Source organism: Mobula birostris, chromosome 3, assembly GCF_030028105.1.
Source record: "Mobula birostris isolate sMobBir1 chromosome 3, sMobBir1.hap1, whole genome shotgun sequence".
Lineage (NCBI taxonomy): Eukaryota > Metazoa > Chordata > Chondrichthyes > Myliobatiformes > Myliobatidae > Mobula > Mobula birostris.
In genome coordinates this window covers 118,289,517-118,315,434 of record NC_092372.1, presented here as the reverse complement: position 1 = coordinate 118,315,434, position 25,918 = coordinate 118,289,517, and the positions used below count along the sequence as shown (strand labels likewise).

Sequence of the window (25,918 nt, the reverse complement as noted above, 5' to 3'; positions counted from 1 at the left end):
TTCAAATTTCAAATTTCTGGCAATAGGCTCTATATATTATCAAAAGAAAAAAAGAACATGAAATAGCTTTAGAACATAGAATAGTACAGTACAGTACAGGCCCTTCGGTCCACAATATTGTGCCGACCCTTAAACTCTACCTCCCATATAACACCCCCACCTTAAATTCCTCTATATACCTGTCTAGTAGTCTCTTAAATTTCACTAGTGTATCTGCCTCCACCACTGACTCAGGCAGTGCACTCCACACACCAACCACTCTCTAAGTAAAAAACCTTCCTCTAATATCCCCCTTGAACTTCCCCCCCTTACCTTAAAGCCGTGTCACCTTGTACTGAGCAGTGGTGACCTGGGGAAGAGGCGCTGGCTGCCCAATCTATCTATTCCTCTTAATATCTTGTATAACTCTATCATGTCTCCTCTCATCCTCCTCCTCTCCAAAGAGTAAAGCCCTAGCTCCCTTAATCTCGGAATCTTTTTGGGTAAGTCATTATTAGCTTTGCATGATGTGGTGGAGCAAGATTTGCCCACCTCTCCCTGCAAAATTGCTCAAGTGAGCCAGATCAGTTAGGGACTGGCCGCGGACAGCAATCCCGAGGTCCCACCAGAGATGTTCGATCGGGTCAAGGCCAGGACTCTGACTGGGCCACTCAGGGACACCAATCCTCCCTATTCAAAGCCACTCCATGGTTGCTTTAGAGCAGTTTGATTCATTCTTTCAATTTGCTGAAGATCAAAAATCAAGGCTCAGACATTTAATTCTTAAAATTAAGAATATGAAGCATTTTGCAATGACTTTCACTAAATTCTTCCCTATTTCCTGTAAGTGACTTTATAAGTATGTTGCTACAGAGCCAATCCCTCAATCCATATTGACAGTGAGGATTTCAATGATTTCTAAATCCTAAGACTTCTGTAAATAGCATGCACAATTTAACTCTAAAATCGTATCAGATTGGATCTAAAACTGGGATGATTTTCCACAAAACATCCACATTTGGGTATATTTAGCCCTTAATATATTAAATCAGTTCAGGCTTTGCTGTAGGTAATGGTTCCATGGGAGGCCACAACTGATCCTCCCTCTGCTTTAAATGCATATGGAACTTCCATGTCTGTGCACTGCAGTACAGAGGCACATTGCAGGTCATACCTGATCTTCCACTCTAGTACTGAATCATAGCAAATGTGACTCTAGAATGCCCTGTGTGGAAAGGCCAGCTCCACGTTAGCTATGCTTGGTGGTATAAGTAGTGAATCTATTCCCTTAATAGGGAGTACTGTACTAGCCTTGACTCAGAGGTCTATTTAGAGATACAGCATGGTAACAGACAATTCCAGCCCAACAAGCCCACACCTCCCAATTATACATGTGACCAACTAACCTACCGGAAGAAACCACAACATCCAAGAAAACTCATGTCTGTGAGACTTTTAAAAATTTCACTATAATTACTTAATTGTTAATTACAAATTATGCAATTATGCAATTTGTCTTTAACCCTAAATTTGTTGTTTTGTTTTTTTTAAAGACAAGAGATACTTAAGATAGCAAAAGATGCTTTTGATAGTGGTGAGATGTCAATGGCCATTAGGCTAGTGTTGAGCCTTATACACGTTAAGACCTCACTATCATTTGTGCCCTGCTCCATTCTACAGAAGGCCAGGAACAGAGGTGTCCAAAACAGCACTTCCCAAATCTACTATAGCTGGTAAACATGGACATAGCACGAGTGGATTGGATTGAACATTACCCAGTTCAGTAAGCCATTAGCATGAAGATTATAAGGTTCACATCTTGCAACCTATTCTGATGAAATCCCCGGAGGATGTTTGTTGGTTGTGTTATCAAGTTTTAGTAGAAATACTAAAATGTGACCCTAGTTATGACACCATTTCAAGACAGGAAAACTGTTTTTCTTCTGGCTTGCTTGAAATTACACCTCAATCAACTTCATCAACAGCATATTAACAGTTTATTTCTTGTACTTGTTATGCCATTCTTCCCCTCCCCCCTCCCCGACCCACCTTATATGTGTGCCTCTTGTTTTGGACTCTTCTACCCTAAGAAAACAACTGTGACTATCTATGAACCTCATGGCTTTTAAACCTCTTATAATGTCACCATCTCATCTCCGTTACTTCAGAGAAAACAGTCTGATCCTATCCACTTCTTCATTTCTCAAGCCCTCTGCGTCTCGCAATATCCTTGTGAGCTTTTTTTTCTGCATCCTCTCCTGGTTAATCACATTCTTCCTATAGCATGGGGCCAGAACTGCTCACCATACGCTGAGTGTGGCCTAACCAATATACTGTACATCTGTAAGATGATGTCCTTGCTCTTGTATTTAGTGCCAAAACTGACGAGGCAAACCTCCTTCACCGCAGTCTACCTGTGATTGACATTGATGGGACAGTAGGTGAGGTGTCTGAGTGGCAGCACAATAAAGAGGAGAGATTATAAAAGCTGTGATAATGGCAGGATTTTCATACAGAGGGTGGTGAGTATATGGAACGAGCCACTAGAGGAAGTGATTGAATCAGGTATAATAATAATTTATAAAGACATTTAAGAAAGTACACGGATAAGAATCATAGAGGGATATTAACCAACGCAGACAAGTGGGACTTGCCCGCTCATTGCAGCTGGTCTGGGACACAATTTTGGACAGGTACTGTCTTTGGCAACCCTCATAGCTTTACAAGGGCTATTACTCGACTTCTTGTACAGGTCAGGTCACCAGATTTTAATACCATGCATTGCTATTTCAGTTATGAAGATTAAAATAGTACTGAATTCAGAACGCTTGCTGTAATAGCACTTATTTCCAATCTTATTTGTGTACCAGTTGGGCAGAAACTATGCCATATTTTCACTCTGGTATGAATTGTGAGAAAATTGCCAATGTTATTCAGAAAGAACAGGAAGGTGATGAATATAAGAAATAAGTGTGAGGTAGTTAATTTTGGTAGGTCAAATATGATGGCAGAATATAGTATTAATGGTAAGACTTTTGGCAGTGTGGAGGATCAGAGGGATCTTGGGGTCTGAGTCCATAAGACACTCAAAGCTGCTGCGCAGGTTGACTCTGTGGTTAAGAAGGCGTACGGTGCATTGGTCTTCATCAACTGTGGGATTGAGTTTAGAAGCAGAGAGGTAATGTCACAGCTACATATATCGGACCCTGGTCAGACTCTACTTGAAGTGTTGTGCTCGGTTCTGGTCACCTCACTACAGAAAGGATGTGGAAACTATAGAAAGGATACATAGAAGGTTTACAAGGATGTTGCCTGGATTGGGGAGCATGCCTTATGAGAATAGGTTGAGTGAACTTGGCCTTTTCTCTTTGGAGCGACGGAGGATGAGAGGTGACCTGATAGAGGTGTATAAGATGATGAGAGGCATTGATCGTGTGGATAGTCAGAGGCTTTTCCCCAGGGCTGAAATGGCTATCATGAGAGGGCACAGTTCTAAGGTGCTTGGAAGAAGGTACAGAGGAGATGTCAGGGGTAAGATTTTTACTCAGTGAGTGGTGAGTGCGTGGAATGGGCTCCCGGCGATGGATGCAGAGGCAGATACTATAGGGTCTTTTAAGAGACTCCTGGATAGGTACATGGAGCTTAGAAAAATAGAGGGCTATGGGTAGCCCTAGGTAGTTTCTAAAGTAAGTACATGTTCGGCACAGCATTGTGGGCGAAAGGGCCTGTATTGTGCTGTAGTTTTTTGGACAAGACCCTTCATTAGGACTGTAAGGGAAGGAGATAGAATCAGTACATTCCAGTCCCGATGAAAGGCCAGTGACCAAAATGTCAACTGTTTATTCCTCTCCATAAATGCTGCCTGACTTGCTGAGTTCCTCCAGCATGTTTGTGAGTTCCTCCAGCAAGATTTCCAGCATCTGCAGAATCTCTTGCATTCATGGATGGGTATTATTTAGCATGAAACCCGTGCAATAGAACCATAGAACACCACAGCACAGGAGACAGAACATTTGGCCCTTCTAGTCTGTGCCGAAACATTATTCCGCTAGTCCCATTGACCTGCATCCAGTCCATAACCCTCCAGACCTCTCTCGTCCATGTACCTATCCAATTTATTCTTAAAACTTAAGGGTGCGCCCGCATTTACCACGTCAGATGGTAGCTCGTTCCACACTCCCACCACTCTCTGAGTGAAGAAGTTCTCCCTAATGTTCCCCTAAACCTTTCCCCTTTCACCCTAAAGCCATGTCCTCTTGTACTTATCTCTCCTAATCTAAGTGGAAAGTGGAAATATTTGATGTAACATCACAATTATTTGTTTAAGAATTTTGTTCCATTCTCAGACATGCCATCAGGAGCACAAAGTTTAAAAATTTGAGAAGAAACATTGGGAACTTTGAATGCTTGGGACTGTAGAAGGTTTATTCCTGTGAGATTGCACAATACAAAATAATTTATTGAAGAAAGAAAGCAGAAACCAAATTGAACATTCAGCGTTGAAAACCTTAGGGATTAATTAGAGCAGACTTTGCTTTCACTCACTGATCCAATTCTGGAGCAGGCTGGTTATACATGCATATTCATGATTGGAAGTTCTGCACCAGTGAGTGTGAGGTTTAGGGTAAGATATAATTGATTATTATTCTGGTTTAGTTAACATGTATAATTAGCAGATAAGGCAAAATGATCAAGGGGACTAGCTGACCAGCTGTCAAGCAACATATACTCATTATTATCCTGCTGATAATAAACTTGGGTTCCTGCCACCCCCTTCCCCCAACCGATCATTCCATTCTAGATCTTCTCTTGTTCTAAATTGAATTCCAGATTGTGACTAGAGTGATTACCCTTGATGTGGCAATAATAATGAGCATCCTGGGTAAAACTGAATATCAATAGGACCAAGTAGAAAAATTCCTCCAAAGTTGTAGTCATATTCACACAAAAGAGGATTATAGTTCTTGAACACCAATCATCACAGCCTTAGGATGTTACTACTGGTGTTACTCAGGGCAGTGTCCATATCACAAAAAGTAGCAGCTGTTTCATGATGATCCATGGCCTGTTGAGGGCTGGATCTGTGGCATTCAAGAGCAGAGCTGTACAGGATGTCCAGTTACGGCCCAATAATGGCTACTTTAAGCCTGAAGAAAGAATTCCTATTGAGGTTAGAGACAGAATCAGATACACATCAGCTTTGGCAAGGTTTGCAGGCCATTACTTCCTAAAAAACAAAATCTAATATCATGAATGGCTGTGATGCTTTACTCCCAGATGAGCTCAATGTCTTTTGTGCCCACTTTGAAAGGGAGAGTACAAGTACATCTGTTTGAATCCCTGAAGTATCTGATGATCCTGTGATCCCTGTCTCGGAGGCTGACATCAGAACATCTTTCAAGAGGGTGATCATTTACAAGGCATCAAGCCCTGATAGTGTACCTGGTAAGGCTCTGAAAACCTGTGCCAACTAACTGGCAGGAGTGTTCAAGGACATCTTCAATCTCTCACTGCTTCAGTCAGAGGTTCCTACCTGCTTCAAAATCATCAGTCGTACCAGTGCCCAAGAAGAGCACGGTGAGCTGTTTCAATGACTATCACCCAGTGGCACTCAAATCTACTGTAATGAGTGCTCTTAGAGGTCGGTCATGGCTAGAATCAATTGCCTAAGCAAGGATCTGCATCCACTGCAATTTGCCTGTCGCCACAATTGGTCTTCAGTAGATGCAATCTCACTGGCTCTCCACAGAAGCTCAGAGGCCTTGAATCACCTGGACAATAGTATACCTACTAGTTGCTGTTTATTGACTACAGCTCAGCTATCAACACAATCATACCCTCAGCTTTAATCTAAAAGCTCCCAAACCTGGACCACTGTACCTCCCTCTGCAACTGGATCCTTGACTTACTCACTGGGAGACCATAGCTGGTGCAGATTGGAAATAACATCTCCTCCTTGCTGACAATCAACACTGGTGCACCTCAAGGATGCATACCTAGCCTACTGTTCTACTCTTTCTATACCCATGATTTTGTGGTGTAGAGAGAATAGGCAACTCAAACGCTATCTATAAATTTGCCAATGATACAACTATTGTTGGCATAAGTTCCGATGGAGACAAGGAGGTGTGCAGGAGTGAGATTGTTCAGCTGGTTGAGTGGTGTCACAGCAGCAACCTTGCACTCAACATCAGCAAGACCAAGGAACTGGTCGTAGACTTCAGAAAAGGGAAGTTGAGGGAACACACATCAGTCCTCATCAAGGGATCAGAAGTGGAAAGGGTGAGCAGTTTCAAGTTCCTGGGTGTCAAGATCTCTGAAGATCTATCCAGGGCCCAACATATTGATGCAATTACAAAGAAGGCATGACTGCGGCTATATTTCATGAGGAGTTTGAGGAAAATTGGTGTCACCAAAGACACCAGCATCACCATTTAGTAAAGAGGAGTGACTGCACAGGATTGGAAAAAACTGTAGAAAGTTATAAACTCAGCCAGCTCCATCATGGGCACTAGCCTCCCTAGCATCCAGGATACCTTCAAAAGGTGATACCTCAAAAAGGTGCCATTCATCATTAAGGACCCCCATCACCCAGGACAAGCCATCTTCTCATTGCTGCCATCAATGAGGAGGTACAGGAGCCTGAAGACACACACCCAACATTTCAAGAACAGCTTCTTACTCTCTGTCATCAGATTTCTGAATGGACAGTAAACTCACTTTATTCTGAATTGCAAATTACTGTTCCTTCAAAACAACAAATTTCACAACATATGCCAGTGATATTAAACCTGATTCTGAAGGATGTTCCTTTCGTTATAAAGGCAGAAATAGAGGTGTTCTCTAATGCTTTCACAATCCTCAGTTCCATTCACAACACGTCAGCAAATGAAGCAATCCAAGTTTGAATGCAGCAAGACCTTGACAAAGTTCAGGTGGAGACTGATAAGTGGTAAGCAACATTTACACCACACCAGTGCCAGGCAATGACCATGTCCATAAAAGATACTAGTTCAAACAGAAAATGGGCAGCATTCCCTGCATTAGAAGTATCTACACAACACATTTAATAGCTGTCACGATATTGCCAAAATGTTTTACTGAAGCCTCTTGTGGTATGTACATAGGCAACTCCCTTGTACACTGGAAGTGTTTCAGTCCTCTGCGTAGCACAGTGTCCCTCTGAGAGACCCCGAAAGGGTGGTGGATAAGGAATTAATGAAAGGTGTGATATGAACTAGTCATGAACTAACAAGGCGGTAGGGAATTATCACAGAACAGGATGGCAAGGTTGTGAGAAGGGGAGGCAACAATCTGGAAGGGCAAAGGGTGTAAGAAGGTCGAAACAATTAGAAATTATGAAACTATGTTGATATTATCACTGTGACAAAATCTTGAATTTGAAAATGTGACAAATTTGAATTCAATCCTTAAGTAGGAGAAAGTGCAGGAAAGATTCCCAAGTTACCAAGGACATCCTTCCCAAAACTGGGTGAATAGAAGTGCACCCAATACTCTAAATGTAGTCTCATGGATTGCTGTAATGAGATGTTGAACAGGAGACGCTGCAGATGCTGGAAACCCTGAGCAAAACACAGAACGTGCAGGAAGAATTCAGCAAATCAGAGTCCAAAGTAAGTTTATTATCAAAGTATGTATATGTCGCCATATGCTATCTTTTCTTCCAGGCATTCACAGTAAAGTAGGGAAATACAATAGAAGCAATGAAAAGCTACACACAAAGGCAAACAAGCAATCAATGTTCAAAAGAAGACAAAATGTGCAAATTTAAAAAAAAATAATACTGAGAACATGAGTTGTAGAGTCCTTGAAAATGAGTCCATAGGTTGTGGAATCATTTCAGAGTTGAGATGAGTGAAGTTATCCACATTGGTTTAGGAGCCTGATGGCTGAAGACGTAATTTCCTATGCACAAATCCATGCCCAACAGAGCTAAAAAGGTCTTGCTTTTCCAAATGCAGGTAGTTCCTGGTTGTTGGAACATAACAAACAAAATAATGCAAGTACGATGTTGTATGAAACAATAAGTGACTTTATACTGATTATTAGCACAACTAAAATATCCACCCATTGAAATAAAATGAAAATGGAAGGTAAGGCTTGTGAGAAATATACTCATTAAATTTGCAGAAAATTATTATGAAGTTTATATAACCGTGTACTAGAAACAGTTCTTATCAACTGTATGTCTCATTATAATTAAACATTTTATTTGAAGATTGCAGAGAATAAGATGAAACCTTAATTATTGACTTTGATTTGAAAACAGGTTCCAGACAAGCCTGTACTGTGCTAGGTTGGTCTGAGATATGAATGTTTATATTTTCACATTAGTAGCATAAATATTTTGAATTATTTAATTTACTACAATCATCTTTCTTTTCCTAGTGTCTGTGCAATTGTTTATAATCTGATCAACAAATAGTACATGAATGAAACACTGGACAGGATCAGAGGCCAACATGGCTGGGCACAGCCACTTAGCTCTTTCAGATGGATACTGTCTTGCAGAACCCTCGCAGCTCTATGGTATGTATAAACTCCTGGCAGTTTAAATTTTGTAAAGACCAGATAGGTTTGTTAAGGGTATATTTATCTGTTATATAGTGGGTCTTTTGAAAACTTTATGCAAAAGTCTAAGAAGAGAATTCTTCATGCACTGTATATTCACTTTAGGCCCCAAAATGGAAGATGGGAAATATATCATCTTCCATTTTGTGCAAGAACAACTGAAACAAGCAAAAGAACACAGGCATGTGTAATAAGTGGCCTGATGCTGGCAAGTAACGTAACTGATGCAGGACCTTTAACCATAAGCACTGATGCTGGTAAATTTTTGAAAATCTAGTTTTTAAAAAATCTGCTCATTTTAGTTGCCTCATTTCTTAAAATGTTACTTTCAATGTATGGCAAAGTAGAAGATGGTATTATCAGTAATCATGTAGGACCCACACAGTATTCTTGGATGACATTGCTATGGGCAGGAGGTAGGGAGCAAGAGTAGGAAAATACATCTTTGGGAAACACCAGATGCCGAGCAGACCTGGGAAAAGAAGCAGTTACAGGTAATTCTTACACAGGCAACACTGGAATTTAGGGAAGCACAGTAATGTCTGTTTGGGTGGTGGAAGAGTTACCGGACCAGGAGGATATTTTCAAGCATTGTCAAAGATTGTAGGCAGGCTGAGGAGGCAGAGATTGACTAGATGGGCTGAAGGGCCTGTTTCTGTGCTGTAATAGGAACAGAAACCTAATCTGAGGGATGCAAACAAGGAAGCCCAGGAAAGATGGATCAATTTAGGGGATTAAAATTCATTTCTGTCCTTCAGAGGCAAAAGGGCAGCTGGAGAGAGGTAATTGTTGCAAGGATAGAAGAATCGTGAGTTTCTTTTAAAGCATCAGGTTTGCAGTATAGAGGTGGGTTGTGATTAGTTGCACATTTTATTGAGAAAGGTGAGGATTGCGCTTGGCGGGTTGGTAGAAGTTTTGGAAGTTGCAAGGGAAAGCCATTACAAAAATTCAGTGTTTAACTTAAACCTGTGCGGCGTTCTCAATACCAGAACCCATTCCCGGCAGATCCACTTTAATAATCAATGTGTGCCATGTGCCAACTATAGACCATGCATAATGCAATGGAAAATCATAGAAGCAAGGTGCAGGTGTGCTTTGCAAGTCATTTAGCAGCCCTCTGCACATTTTGTCAATTTGTCAATTTGTGCATGAAAACCTGAAGGAGAACTAGTGATTTCATTATGCGAAGGATAAATCTTTGATTTTTTAATAACTGATTTATCTCGGATATCCTTATAATGTAGCATCTAGATCATTCATTATATGACCTGGGGTCCAGAGTAGGGGATTGGTGCTGTGGGAGGATCTAGCTGGATATTCTACGCAAGTGTCGAGGCTGGGTTCTAGAATACTAAGGAAATGGTTTCCAGCAGGAGATGAGGTCCAGATAGCTTCCAGAATTTACTGAAAATGTATTATACTACTGTGCAATGTATAATAAAGTGAAATAAAGGTAAATTTGGGTATTAATAGGAGTAACATCAAATTGGCCAGAAAATCTGATGAAGTGCCAAATCTCCTGGATTATTGGAGTTTTGCTGTATTTTATTGAAATCCTGGAGAGTACAAAATGATACAGAAATACTAAATATTCATTAGCAACTGTTAGCATTTGCTTAATTCCTCCCATCTCCCCACTCACACACAAAAACAGGTCACCTCTGGAGTCGCTGCACCCAGATCGTAGTTACATATATTGGGCCTCCAACTTCCAGACATGTCAACCCAGTCCTCAAACATCGGGCCTCAACTTCCAGACCTTTGGGCTTCCACCTCTGTTATCGGCCCTAGGACCCACCAATCACTGGATTTGAATTCTGGGCCTTGAACAATGGACTCACATACCTTTCCAACTATGGGCCTTGTCAAGTTGGGGGATTCACCAGCTCTAATGCCTCTGCCCACATGGAACTCCAATCCCTGGGAAGGTCACCTGCCCTTGTCCACAAGGCTGACCGTGAACATTGGCATTGGGAATCGATGGTCGCCCTTGTCGGCACTTGCTCACCTGACATCCATCCACAGGGAATGCTGGCCTTTGACCGTGGAACACCAAGTGGTAGGCAAGTTATTGGAGAGGATTATGAGCATTTTTGAAAAAGCATAGACTGATTAGGGATAGTCAGCATGGCTTTGTGAGGGGCAGGTCATACCCCATGATCCTGATGAATTCTTTCAGGATGTGACAAGGCACATTGATGAAGGTAGAGCAGTGCATCTGGTGCATAAAGATTTTAGTAAGGCATTTGATAAAGTTCCGCATGATAGGCTCATTCAGAAAGTTAGGAGGCAAGAGATCCAGGGAAATTCGGCTTTGTTGATTCAGACGGCAGAAAAGTAGTTGTACGTGAAGTGTATTCTGCCTGAAGGTTGGTGACCAATGGTGCTACACGGGGACCTGATCTGGGACCCCTTCTCTTTGTGAAGTTTCTAAATGACTTGGATGAGGAGGTGGAAGGGTGGGTTAGTAAGTTTGCAGATGACCCAAAGATTGGTGGAGTTGTACACAATGTAGAAGGTTGTCATTGGTTACAATGGAACATTTACAGGATGTAGAACTGGGTTGAGAAGTGGCAGATGGAGTTCATGCCAAAAATGTGTGAAGTGATTCAATTGAAAGAGGAAAATTTGAAGGCAGAATACAGGGTTACTGGCAGAATGCTTAGCAATGTGGAGGAATAGAGGGTTGATAGGATTGTTGACAAGAGATATGGTGTGTTAATCTTCATTAATTGGGTGATTTGAGTTCAGGAGCCACAAGGAAATGTTGTAGCTCTATAAGGACCCTTATTAAGGACCTCCAGTACCCAGGGCATGCCCTTTTTCTCACTGTTACCATCAGACAGGAAGTACAGAAGCCTGAAGGCACACACTCAGTGATTCAGAAACAGCTTCTTCACCTCTGCCATCCGATTACTAAATGGACACTGAATCTTTGGACACTAGCTCACTTTTTTTCTTTTTCAGTCTTTTTATTAAGTTTCAGAATTACTGAACATAACAATAATAGTAATGATACAAAGAGATCGGGATTACATTAATAATGGTTAACCTGTACAAGCACAGATTCCAAGTAACAAATATAGTTTAAAGTATAGCTTATACCTTTTTAGATTATGAGGACACTCAGTCCTCGTTTATTGTCATTTAGAAATGCATGCATTAAAAAATGATACAATGTTCCTCCAGAATGATATCACAAGAAAACACAGGACAAACCATGACTAAAGCTGACAAAACCATATAACAGTGCAAAGCAATACCATAATTTGATAAAGAGCAGACCATGGGCATGGTAAAAAAAAAAGCCTCAAAGTCCCAATAGACTCATCATCTCACGCAGGCGGCAGGAGGGAGGAACTCCCTCCGCCACGAACCTCCAAGCGCCGCCAACTTGCCGATGCAGCACCATTGGAAGCACTCGACCGCAGTGGACTCTAAGTCCGTCCGAAAACTTCAAGCCTCCGACCAGCCCCTCCGACACAGCCTCTCCGAGCATCATCCTCTGCCAAGCGCTTCGACCCCGCCCCGGCTGCAGAGCAACAAGCAAAGGCAAGGACTCGGGGCCTTCTCCTCCGGAGATTCTGGACCGCACCGTGGCAGCAGCAGCGAAGCAGGCATTTCAGAAGTTTCACCAGATGTTCCTCCATGCTCTCATGTCCGTCTCCATCAAATCAGGATTGTGCACGGCACCCTACTCGACAAATAATAGACATCACCACTGGAGTGGCCGCTGCGAGCTGCATCGCGCTGCTATCTTCCCTTCTCCCTTACTTTTTTTTGATATACAGCATTTCTGTTTTTCACGTTTTTTAAAAATCTATTCAATATACGTAATTAATTTACTTGTTCATTTATTATTATTTTATTTATTATTTTTGCTCTGCTAGATTATGCATGGCATTGAACTGCTGCTGTTAAGTTAACAAATTTCACGTCACATGCCGGTGATAATAAACCTGATTCTGATTCTGATTCTGATTCTGAAAGCCTGGTTGGACCAGACTTAGAATATTGAGTTCAGTTTGGTCACCTTATCATAGGAAGGATATAGAAGCTTTAGAGAGGGTGCAGAGGAGATTTAGCAGAATGCTGCTCGGATTAGAGAAAGTCTTATGAGGATAGGCTGAGTGAGCTAAGGAGTGAAGGCTGAAGAGACACGACTTGATCAAGGTTATGAAGCATAAATCTAATGAATATCCAGAGATGTTTTTCCAGGGCTAATGTAAGGGGGCATAATTTTAAGGTGATTGGAGGGAAGTATAGGGGCATGTCAGAGCTAAGTTTGATGCAAGGACAGTGGCGGGTGCATGGAAACATATATTAAGGACATTTAAGAAACTCTTAAATGGGCACATGGATAATAGAACAATGGAGGACTATGCTGGAGGAAAGGATTGGATTGATATGTTAAAAAGTGCTCGTAGCCAAAGGGCCTGTACTGTGCTGTACTGTTCTATGTTCTATTTCGAAACTCCAAGAAATCAGGCCAGTGATTGATTTTACAACTGGGAACATCACTATTATCGTAAGAAAATGATGCAACAACTCTAGTGGTGAATAAATTTTCAACATTAGACAACTTCTGGGCCTAACCCAAGGAAAATACATTGGATATATTTTAACTGTTGCAATTTGGCAGCTTACTCATTATATGAAACTAATGCAGGGGAAGAAGTTAAATAAACACATTTGTAATTGTAACTTTGAGATATCATCAGCTCATTTGAAAATATTACTGACACAAGTTTATGTAAAACTAACAGTAAGGGAATGTAACATTTGACTGAATGCACCCTAGTGATTCCAGACCCACCATGGGAATAAATAAATTTTCTACTAAAATGCTGACAGACTGACATATGTGTCAAATTAGCATAATTAAAAACTGCAGCTGAGATGGAACTGATTTAAACAATGGTGAAAACAATGTGCAGAGAGGATCTTCTAGGAATACAGGTGAGAATTGTTCTAAATCTGGCAAATGCTGTGCTCTTCATTTTGAGTGCCAGAGTCCCAAGGAGACACCGGATTGCTTGGAGGGAGAGAGAGTTTAAAAGAAGCAAGCAGTGGCAATTGGCACATTTTGAACGCCACAGTCCCAAGAAGACATTGGATTTTGCATAATTAGGCACCTTGCAAGGACGAATAAAAAGAAGTTAGATTTAACCGTTTGTGTGAGTGGGCCAGTGTTGGAGTGGGGCGTTGAGGCTTTGACTCAGTGAGGCGTAGACCATAGGTAGATATTTGTTTGCTATTTATTCTTTCTTTATTTCTTATTGAACATTTAGAGAAGTGGGGATACCAGACAGGACAGTGGAATGTTCCTCTTATGGGATGTGGGAAGGTAGGAAGATCTCCAGCATCCCTGACGACTACACCTGCAAGAAGTGCATCTGGCTGCAGACTGTGTTAGGGAGCTGGAGCTGGAACTGAAACTGAAACTCCGGATCATTTGGGAGGCTGAGGGGTTGATAGACAGAACATACAGAGAGGTAGTTACATCCAAGGTGTAGGATACAGGTAAATGGGTGACTACGTGCTACTGAGGCCAGGACTAGAAGATCACGCAGTTTAACAACATGGCTGAGGAGTTGGTGCAGAAGAGCGGTCTTCAGATTTTTTGATCATTGGGGGTTTCTCCCAGGGAAGGTGGGTCCTGTACAGAAGGGACGATTTGCACCTGGATTAGAAGGGTACTAATATTCTAGCAGGAAAGTTTGCTAGTGCTGCATATTGGGTGGGGTGGGGTGGGGAGGGTGAAGATTAAACTAGTTACAGGGGGATGGTAACCAGAACACCAGAACAAACAGTGGAGTGGTTCTAGAGATACATGTTGTTAAGGCTACCTAGAAAGTCTGGAATTGAAAGGTTGAGCATGATGGGACTAATGTTCTGAGCTGTGTATATTTCAATGTAAGGAGTATTGTAGCAAAGTCTGATGAGCTTAGGGCATGGATCCGTATATTGAATTATGACATTGTAGCCATTACTGAGACCTGTTTTCAGGAGCGGCAGGACTGGCAGCTCAGTGTTCTGGGATTCCATTGTTTTCTATGTGATAGAGTGAGATAAACTAATGGGGGAGGGCTGGACTATAGATGTGAGACAATGCAGCACTGAGGTCATGGACCCTGTACAGACCACAGGGAGGAGGTATTTGCTGTCTTGAGGCAAATTATGGTCGATAAATCCCTAGGATATGCCAAGCTGTTCCCTCAGACTTGTAGGATGCTACTGCAGAAAATACACGGGCCCTAGCAGAGGTATTTAAATCATCCTTAACTACAGTGAAGTGCTGGAGGATTGGAGTGTAACTAATGTTGTTCCGTTGTTTAAGGAAGTCTCTAAGAATTAGTCAGGATATTGTAGGCTGATGAGCCTGACATCAGTAGTGGGAAGGTTATTGGAAGCTATTCTAAAGAACTGGATATATAAGTATTTGGAAAGACAGAGACTGATTAGGGATAGTCAACATGGCTTTGTGTGTGATAAGTCGTGTTTAAGCAATCTTACAGAGTTTTTCAGGGAAGTTACAAGGAAAGTTGATGAAGACAAGGCAGTGGAAGTTGTCTACATGGACTTTAGCAAGACCTTTGACAAGGTCCTGCATGGGAGTTTGGTCAAGAAGGTTCAGTTGCTTGGCATTCAAGATGAGGTAGTAAGTTTGTTTAGACATTGGCTTCATGAAAGGAGCCAGAGGTGGTAGTAGATGATTGCCTCTCTGATTGGAGGCCTGTGATAGTGGAATGCCACGGGGAATGGTGCTGGGTCCGTTGTCGTTTGTCATTTATATCAACGAACTGGATGATAATGTGGTTAACTGAATCAGTAGATTTGCAGATGACACCAAGACTGGTGAGTGTGGTAGACAGCGAGGAAGATTATCAAAGCTTGCAGTGGGATCTGGACCAGATGGAAAAATGGCAGATGGAATTTAATGCAGACAAGTAAGAGGTGCTGTAATTTGGGAGGACAAACCAGGGAAGGACTTGCATCGTGAGTGATAAGGCTTTGAGGAGTGTGGTAGAACAGAGAGATCTGTAAATACAGATCCATAATTCCTTTAAAGTGGTGTCACAGGTAGATAGGGTCACAAAGAAAACTTTTGGCAGATTGGTCTTCATAAATCAATGTACTGAGTACAGCAGTTGGGATGTTATGTTGAAACATAAGACGGTGGTGAGGCCTAATTTGACAATAGACCATAGACAATAGGTGCAGGAGTAGGCCATTCTGCCCTCCGAGCCAGCACATTCGCTGTGATCATGGCTGATCATCCACAATCAGTACCCCCTTCCTGTTTTCTCCCCATATCCCTTGACTCCGCTATCATTAAGAGCTCTATCTAACTCTTTCTTGAAAGCATCCAGAGAATTGGCCTCCACTGCCCTCTGACGCAGAGCATTCCACAGATCCACAACTCTCTGGGTGAAAAAGTTTTTCCTCAATTCCATTCTAAATGGCCTACCCCTTATTCTGAAATTGTGGCCTCTGGTTCTGGACTCCCCCAACATCGGGAACATGTTTCCTGCTTCTAGCGTGTCCAAACCTTTAATAATCTTATATGTTTCAATCAGATCCCCTCTCATCCTTCTAAATTCCAGTGTATACAAGCCCAGTCGCTCCAATCTTTCAACATATGACGGTCCCGCCATCCCGGGAATTAACCTCGTGAACCTCCGCTGCACTCCCTCAATAGCAAGAATGTCCTTCCTCAAATTTGGAGACCAAAACTGCACACAATACTCCAAGTGTGGTCTCACCAGGGCCCTGTACAACTGCAGAAGGACCTCTTTGCTCCTATACTCAACTTCCCTTGTTATGAAGGCCAACATGCCATTAGCTTTCTTCACTTATTTGGACAATATTTGGAATATTGTCTCCAGTTTTGGTCACCTACCTACTGGACTGATGTCAATAAGATTGGAAGAGAGCAGAGAAAATTGACAAGGATGTTGCCAGGACTTGAGATTTGAGTTGTAGGGGGAGACTGAATAGGTTAGGACTTCATTGCCTAGAGTGTAGAAGGTTGAGGAAGATATGGTAGAGGTGAACAAAATTATGAGAAGTATAGATTGGGTAAATGCAAACAGGCCTTTTCCTCTGAGGTGGGGTGAGACTAGAACTAGAGATCATGGGTTAAGGAAGAAAGGTGAAATGTTTAAGGAGAACATGAGGCGGAACTTAATCACTCAGAGGGTGATGAGAGTGTGATCTGAGCTGCCAACGCAAGTGGTGGACACAGGGTCAATTTCAATACTAAATAGAAATTTGGATAGCTACATGGATGGGAGGGGTATGGAGGGTGATTGTCTGGGTGCAGGTCGATGTGACTCGGCAGATTAATGGGTCAGCATGGATTAGATGGACCGAAGAGCCTGTTTCTGTGCTGTAGTGTTCTGTAACTCTGTAACAGTAATTAGTGTCTTTAAGTGTTTGCTTGCCCATGATTCAATTAAGAAATGAGTTAAATCTAATAAACAGGATTAAGCTGCCATGAGAAGGCAATAACGGAGTCAAGCTGATTATTAATTTGATTCAGCTGTCAAAGTTTCAAGCAAAATAAAGAAAATTTGCCTTTTAGTTGCTCAGTGCCTTCATGCTATCACACATTAGACTGCAGTTAACTAACTCAAAAGAAAAACAAACTATAAGTTGCAAAAATAATATGGGACTACAATTACATATACACGAGAACAGATAATGATGGGAAGTTATCTTTTCTACATTAGAGTTCTCTTCCTGCAAGATTTTTTTCATGATTATGGTGTGAAATACTAAATTAATTTTCCAAACTGAAACCTTTTATTTCATTCAAAAAAGGGTAAAAATAATTTCTGATAAAATTTGACAGTGTTAAATGAATTAAGTCTCTCTGCTCTCCTCTGGATGTAATCTACCACTTATTTATAATATGATTTCATATATTGATGATTACAAGTGAAGATTTCATGAAAAAAATAAGAAACTCATTCACAAAGTCCAATTTTTTTGTGTACCACTCAATGAATTTTATCTAAAAAGTAGTATGTCTTTGGAAATATGATTCAGATCCTTTTCTGCATTTGACATGGTCATCTTTAAGACTGCTGAGCTTATGCAGTGATGTCAAGAGGCAAGTAATGAGATTCTTAACTCACTGGTGTAAGATTCCTGTATTTAATTGCTGGCTACCAATGATGCAGGTTACTTACACTGAAGCTGAGTGCGGGTGGAGAGTCTGGCATTTTATTATAATTATTTTTGGAATCTGGGCATCACTGACAACAGCTGCATTTATTGCCCCTCCCAAGCTGAACTTGAGGAGGTGATCGTTAGCTGTCATGTTAAAATGCTGCAATTTTTTTTCTGAAAAGCAGCGATATATTAGAAATATTCATAGATATAGATTAAAGTTTCTTGCTCTTGAGTAATTTCTACTTTGTTCTAAATTTAGAGGTTCTGACTGATCAGATTAGCTATCCACTTCAAGACCCAGACCTACAGATGCCTCCATACAGCCAGTATCCAAATATGCAGTTCTCTACGATGGCTGCACCACAGCAGCAGGCACACTATTCCACACATAATTACTACCCTCAATACTCACCAGAAGGACATTATTCTCCGAGCTCATACGAGCTAAACAAGCCACAGTACTTGGTCCCCAATGTTGCAGACGGAGGAATACCTGTGATGAAAAGACCAAGACTCAATAATTCATCTTTGCGAGTAAAGGGAGAGGAGGAGTTGTGTGTGGTGTGTGGGGACAAAGCTTCAGGGTATCACTATAATGCACTAACCTGTGAAGGATGCAAAGGTAAGAATATTAGACATTTTTATATTAAAATGAATTATTTTTCTAAATTGTCAGTATTTAATAAGGAGATATAAATTTATACTCTGATATAATATCATGTGCGTAGCCTAAGTGATAGAAACTAACTTGCATTAAGTATGCTTTTTAATGCTCCGTGGATTCCCATTTGTGTGCACAGCTTTTGGACTTGTATTTATTCACAGATGTATGCCCATAACTGGAAGAGTACGTGGTGGTGAAATCTGTCATTGTGCAATGTCATTAAGTAACCTACAACACTGAGCTTTAAAGGGAATCCTTAATAATTTATGAGTATGTTGGGGACTGATTTTATAGTAGAGTTTATTTTATTCTTCTGAGCTGCAGCTATGTAGGCAATACATTGCGTAGTGGGAACTGTGTTGCTTTACGGTGCCAGCTGTAAAGTCAGTGTTCAATTCCTGGTGCTGTCTGTATGGAGTTTTACCTTCTCCTCATGACAGCCTTGGTTTCCTTTCTCATTCCAAGGGCTTGTGGTTAGGATAGTGATTTGTGGGCATGCTATGTTGGCGTCTGAAGTGTGGGCTGCCCAGCACAATCATTTGACACAAGTGATGCATATACATGTGAAAAATAACATTAATCTTTATAGGAGATTCCAGGAACTTTTTGATCTTGAAGAATAATGTTTTTTTTGTTATATATGGTGTTATGTAAATGCTATATTATTATAAGATCATTAAGCAACTATATTGGCAAGCATATGATTTTGTACTTAATGTACCTTATGAAGGCTTGCCTTCATATAACTAAAGGTTTAACTGATTCAGCATAAAGCAGCTCATTATAATGCCACCTTGATTAACCATACTGAACATATTTTCGCAGTTCATGATGTACAAAATGTTTAGCAATATCCCATCAAAGCTTATTTGCAAAAATGCAGAGTACAATCTAGAAGGATATCAGTTGCCTGGTTACTGCAAGGTAGACTTCAAGTCATCTATCATTCTCATTTCAAAATATGTCCTCCTATTTCCATGTGCTCATTCATTTACAATATCGGAGCTGCCCACCCTTCAACTCCATGGAAATTCCATGGAATTCAGAACAAGAACCAATCAGGAGTCCATACTGGAAACTGGGACCATAACACTCTCAATGGATTGAGGTCAGTAGGTAGGATAGATTTCAAATAAACACCAAATAATGACAAAAAGATTACTAAAATAGTGAAAACTAGAGTATGATATTAAGCTTCTTAGAGATATAAACAGAAGGATGTTTTTAAAAACAGCTTACATCCCATTCCCATTCTGACATGTCTATCCACGGCCTCCTCTACTGTAAAGATGAAGCCACACTCAGGTTGGAGGAACAACACCTTATATTCCGTCTGGGTAGCCTCCAACCTGATGGCATGAACATCGACTTCTCTAACTTCCGCTAAGGCCCCACCTCCCCCTCGTACCCCATCTGTTACTTATTTCTATGCACACGTTCTTTCTCTCACTCTCCTTTTTCTCCCTCTGTCCCTCTGAATATACCTCTTGCCCATCCTCTGGGTCCCCCACCCCCCCGTCTTTCTTCCCGGACCTCCTGTCCCATGATCCTCTCGTATCCCCTTTTGCCTATCACCTGTCCAGCTCTTGGCTCCATCCCTCCCCCTCCTGTCTTCTCCTATCATTTTGGATCTCCCCCTCCCCCTCCAACTTTCAAATCCTTTACTCACTCTTCCTTCAGTTAGTCCTGACGAAGTGTCTCGGCCTGAAACGTCGACTGCACCTCTTCCTACAGATGCTGCCTGGCCTGCTGCGTTCACCAGCAACTTTGATGTGTGTTGCTTACAAAGTGAATATTGTTCCCTATAGAAAGAGAGCTTTGTGAATGAATAATGCAAAACCGATAAAATAAAACAGATATTTGACTGTAGAAAAAAACAAGAAAGAAACCCAATTTATTTTCTGCAAGGGGGAGGGGGGTTTGATGTTCTTCTTAGAACTACTATGGCTTTCTTTGTTTTGTGGCTATCTGGAGAAGATGATTCTCAGAGTTCTATACTGCACACATACCTCTATAATAAATGAACCTTTGATAATGAAAATGTTAGAAACTATTAATAAAGATGATACAGCAGGATATTTAGAGGGAAAATTGAAGATAATCAATGTGAAAAGGAAGTCACATTGGACCAATTTATTGCAGTTCCCTGATGTATTAACAGACAATGTGAATAAAGGTAAGCAGTAAATATCATGTACGTTGATTTCCAAAAGATATTTAATAAAAGCTGGATCAAAAGTTATTGTAGACAATGGAATCTCAGTGTAACAGGTAATATTATGGGGTGGAGAAAAGATTGGCAAGCTTAAATGCTTCACTTCTAGTTGGCATAATGTAACAAAAGGCGTTGCATAGATATTGATGATGGGACCTCAAAATTTTACTTTAGATAAATTACTTTAATGTACAATAGGTAAATTTGCTGATGACACAAAGATAGGTAGGTAAGTAAGTTCTGACAATGTCATAAAGGAAGCTACATGGATATAAATAGATTGTGATCAGACAAATCTCTGGTAAATAGATTATTAATGTAGAAACTATGAAATTGTTTATTCTGGCAGGAAAACTGAAAAGGATATTATCTAAATGATGAGAGATTACTGAACTCTGAGATGTAGAGGGATTTGAGTGTATTTGTGCATAATTCACTTCAGGCCAGTAACGTAGCAGCTAGCTTGACGCTATTACAGCTCGGGGTGTCAGAGTTTAGAGTTCAAACGTGGCACTGTCTGTAAGGAGTCTTTGTGTCCTCCCTGTGGAGTACATGGGTTTTCTCCAGGAGCTCCTGTTTCCCTTCCCCCCCACCATCTGTCCAAAGATGTACTGGCTAGTAGGCTAACTGATTATTCTAAATTGTCCCTTGATTAGGCTAGGGTAAATCGAGTGTTTCTGGGTGGTGTGGCTTGAAGGGCTGGAAGGGCCTGTTCTACACAGTCTCAATACGTAAAGATTTAGCAGTTAATTAGAAAAGCTAACATAAGATTTCTTGCTAAGGAAGACAAAGATACTAATATTGTTTCAGTTATATGGAGCATTGGCGAGGCCTCATCTGATATATTTAAGATTGGAGAAAGTTTTTCTTCCTTGGTTAGCTTACAAGCAAATGGTAGTAATCTACTTAGGGCCCAATGGTGTGAACATTAAATTTTCAGGTAACCCACATCCCCAGTGCTCTCATCCTACACACACACACACACACACACACACACTCACTCTCTCATCTGTTCATCTAGTTTTCCAATCCTCTTACATTTTCCATTCCCATCCCCTCCATCATCCCTTTCTCATTTAGCTCCACTTTGGAACTGTCAGTCTCTATCCTACCCTCCCGCTTACTGCTATATATCGGAAATCTTTCCTTTCCTCTTCTTCCTGCAGGGTCACAAACAAAAACTTCATCTTACAACTTTTGCCTCTTCAGGAAGTGCTTGTCAGCTGAATGCTTCCAGCATTGTTGTTACTAGTATAATACCTAAGATAGTCCCATAAGGAAAGCGTCGATGGGCTAGGCACTATCCACTGGAGTTTAGAAGAGTGAGAGCGATTGAGATGGGTAAGATCTTGGGTGTCCTGAGAATATATCCTATTTCTGGAGAATCAACAACTAGGAGCCACGTATGAAAATAAAACTTGAGATTAAATTTTTCCTTAGAGGTTGTTAGTTGAAAGCAGAAACTTTGAATATTTTTAAAGCCGGCACACTTAGATAAGCAAGATAATGAAAGGTTATCGGGGGTAGAATAGGGAGTTAAAATTACGAATCAAATCAGACTGATTTTATTAGATGGTAAATGAGCAGATTTGAGGGCTGAGTGGGCTACTTCATCTACTCATTTATTTGTTCTATTACCTGTATGTAATTAAACATTGTTCCAGCTTTTCTGTCTAACCAGAATCAGAATTAATATCACTGGGATATGTCATGAAATTTATTATCTTTGCAGCAGCAGTACAGTGCAATACATGATAAATATAGAAAAAATAACAGAATTACAGTGATTATATATAAATGTCTATTAAATAGTTAAGTTAAAATAAGCAGTGCAAAAAATCAGAAATAAATTTTTAAAAAGTAGTGAGGTAGTGCTCATGGGTTCAATGTCCATTTAGAAACTGGATGGCCGAGGGGAAAGAGCTGTTCCTAAATTGATGAATGTGTGCCTCCCAGATTCTGTCCCTCCTTCCTGATGGTAACAATGAGAAGAGGGCATGTCCTCATAAGTAAGAATAAGTAAAGGGAAACTTAATCATTTAATTCTCACGTTGCTTTCCCCACACTATTGATGATTTACAACTACCAGAATACTAACAATGAAAATTTGAATTAAGGAGTCACCATGCTAAAATATTTAGAGATCCAAATAGCGACAAAGCTTCATAATTATTGATTAAATGTCATTGTCCAACCCTTAGTCCTACATTTCACTGCCTGACTTACTATTTCCAGGTACTGTAGTTTTAGAAAATTCATGACGTGCATCAGAGGAAGTGACAGGAGACAAAAGGGTGACCCACAAGCAGGTCTGGGGCTGAATGGTCCAGCTTCAGGCAGCACTGTTTCAGTGCAAGCATTCTGGCCAGCCAGCTGACAGATAGGTAGCAATAGCAATGACAGTTTCTGTCATCCCAAGAAGGATGGCACATTCATACTCAACTGTGGATTTTGGTGTATTTAAGCGACAGTAAATGTTTGAACTTGTGTTATGAACATTAGGTAAGATTAGTGACTGATGGAGATCGTTGTTGGGTTGTCAGAGGTGTGGTGCATGGAGCAGTATAGGAGTAGATGTATGGTTACTGCCAGATCAAATTTGCTGTTGTGTTTACACAGTTCTGTTAAATAGAAGTTATATCATGTAATTACATAGCTTAAATTAATAACTTACAACCTACAACTGTAAAAACTATTAACAATTTCAGTCACAATTCTTTGGGAAATTGAGAGTAGTGAATCATTTGTGGATACCAAAAGCACAAAGTGAATACCTGTATAGGTATACCGTGTATCAGTATCAATAGTATACCATGTGTGTGTTTTTAGACATTTGGAATATGTGCATGAGTGTATATATAATGCGTGCAAGTACGTTCATGTGAGTATTTGTGTATGTTTTGTTTGGTGGGTATCTGTCTCTGCTCTTATGTCTATGGTCTTACGCATGAAAATGTGATTTAGCGTAAAATTTGAAGTTATTGTACAATTGTGGACATATCAGATCGTTAGCAATGCCATTGCTGTTGGTGACCTAATGAATTAACAGTTATGCATATACATTCACTAAACATAAAACAAACACAAAAAAATCAACAAACCAGTTCAATAAATGCCTGCAGACCAGCTCTGGAAAGTAATTCTTTCAGATGGTTTCTGCTGACCTAGTCGACTCCTACATAACAGAATACAGATAAACAAAATGCTTGAAATACTAAGCAGCTCTAGAGAGAAAATGTTAACATCTCAGGTTTTTGACTTCTTAGTTCAGGTAAATTACATAAAATATTAATTGCATTTCCTTCTCTGCAAATGCAGCCTGACCATTTTTCTACATTTCCAGTATTTTCTGTTTTTCTATCAGATTTCCAACATCTGTATTTTGCTTTATTTACAATGTGCTTATTCATCCTCTTTCATCAAAAATTATCTCTTTAATCAATTTGATGATGATATCTTTGTAACTACTGGCTTCAGGAGGTTATTGAATTTTATATTGTGTGCGAGATGAAAAGCATTCTACCTCGAAGGGGCTGAGAAACAAATGAGAGTGATGCATTATAAACAAAACTACTTAACCTGCTAATATTGTTATATCAGACTACTCCAAAACTGGAACAGGACTACTGAATTAGAGGTGTGGCAGAGATAACTATTAGTAGTATAATCCAATGCATACACACAAGTTCAAAGGAAAGCTGAATTTCAATATGTGTGTACTTCTCTATTCTTCACTCTTAGCTTGGAAATACGTATTTTAAAGACATATATACATCTAGTGATATGCCAGAGACATGAATATGTAGGAACCAGATCAAGGGGGCAGAATAACACAAGGGAGAGTTCACCAGAGAGAGCTTGGTCTTGGAAAAGTCAGATGACAACTTTGATGATGCATGTTACAGAACAAAGCTGATGGGCATAAAGAAGATGATGTTTGGCACACTGTAAGCCTACTTCATGCAGAAAGATCAAGAACTTGAGTGACCTAGTTTCACCTTGTCAAGGGTTGTATATTGCCCTTGGATTTTATCCTTTCATAAGACCATAAGATATAGGAGCAGAATTAGGCCATCAAGTCTACTTCGCCATTTCATCATTGCTGATCCACATCTCCTCTCAGCCCCAATCTCCTGCCTTCTCTCTGTATCTCTTCATGCCCTGACCAATCAAGAACCTATCAACCTCTGCCTTAAATATACATAAAGACTTGGCCTTCACAACTGCCAGTGGCAAAGAATTCCACAGATTCACCACTCTCAGGCTGAAGAAATTTCTGCTCATCTCCATTCTAAAAGGATGCTCTTCTGTTCTGAGGCTATATTCTCTGGTCTGAGACTCTCCCACCATAGGAAACCTCCACTCCACATCCATTCTATTAAGGGCTTTCAGTATTCGGTTTCAATGAGGTCACCCCTCATTCTTCTGAATTCTAGTGCATACAGACCCAGAGCCATCAAACACTCTTCACATGACAAGCCATTCAATCCTGGAATAACTTTTGTGAACTTCCTTTGAACCCCCTCCACTTTCTGCACATCCTTTCTAAGGGACCAAAACTACTCACAATACTCCAAGTGAGGTCTCACCAGTGCTTTATAATGTCTCAACATTACACCCTTGTTTTTATATTCTAGTCCTCTTGAAATGAATGCTAACATTGAATTTACTTTCCTCACCACAGACTCAACGTGCAAATTGAACTTTAGAATCCTGCAAAAGAACTCCTCTCCCTTTACACTTCAGTTTTTTGTATTTTCTCTCCATTTACAAAATAGTCTACCCTTTCATTTCTTCTACCAGAGTGCATGATCATACACTTCCTGACACTGTATTCCATCTGCCATTTCTTTGCCCATTCTTCTAATCTGTCCTTCTGTAGCTTCTCTACTGCCTCAAAACTATTTGCCCCTCTAGCTATCTTCATATCGTCTGCAAATTTTGCAACAAAGCCATCAATTCCATCATCCAAATCATTGACAGATAATAAAAAAAAAAGAATCCCAACACAGACCCCTGTGGAACATCACTAGTCACCGGCAGCCAGAAAAGGCTCACTTTATTCCTACTCTTTGCCTCCTGCCAATCAGTCACTGCTTTATTCATGTTAGAATCTTTCCTGTAATACCATGGACTTGTAGCTTGTTAAGCAGCCTCATGTGTGGCACCTTGTCAAAGGCCTTCTGAAAATCCAGTACACAACTTCAATTGATTCTCCTTTATCTATTCTGCTTGTTAATTCTTCAAAGAATTCCAACAGATTTGTCAGGCAAGATTTTCCCTTGAAA

General features: G+C 40.6%; 1 protein-coding gene across 5 annotated transcripts in view; it reads left to right on the top strand.

Annotated features, from left to right (window-relative positions):
- Positions 1-25,918, top strand: part of LOC140195238 (bile acid receptor-like) — a 129,369-nt gene that overhangs the window by 53,628 nt on the left and 49,823 nt on the right. For 3 of the 5 annotated variants that reach the window (XM_072253250.1, XM_072253255.1, XM_072253254.1), the window contains exons 2-4: positions 7,415-7,613; positions 8,389-8,529; positions 18,011-18,373. In XM_072253250.1, coding sequence (XP_072109351.1) covers positions 8,433-8,529; positions 18,011-18,373 — 460 coding nt within the window. In that variant the 5' untranslated portion in view covers positions 7,415-7,613; positions 8,389-8,432. The remainder of the gene's footprint in view (positions 1-7,414; positions 7,614-8,388; positions 8,530-18,010; positions 18,374-25,918) is intronic. The other 2 variants (XM_072253252.1, XM_072253251.1) reach the window with 2 other exon arrangements.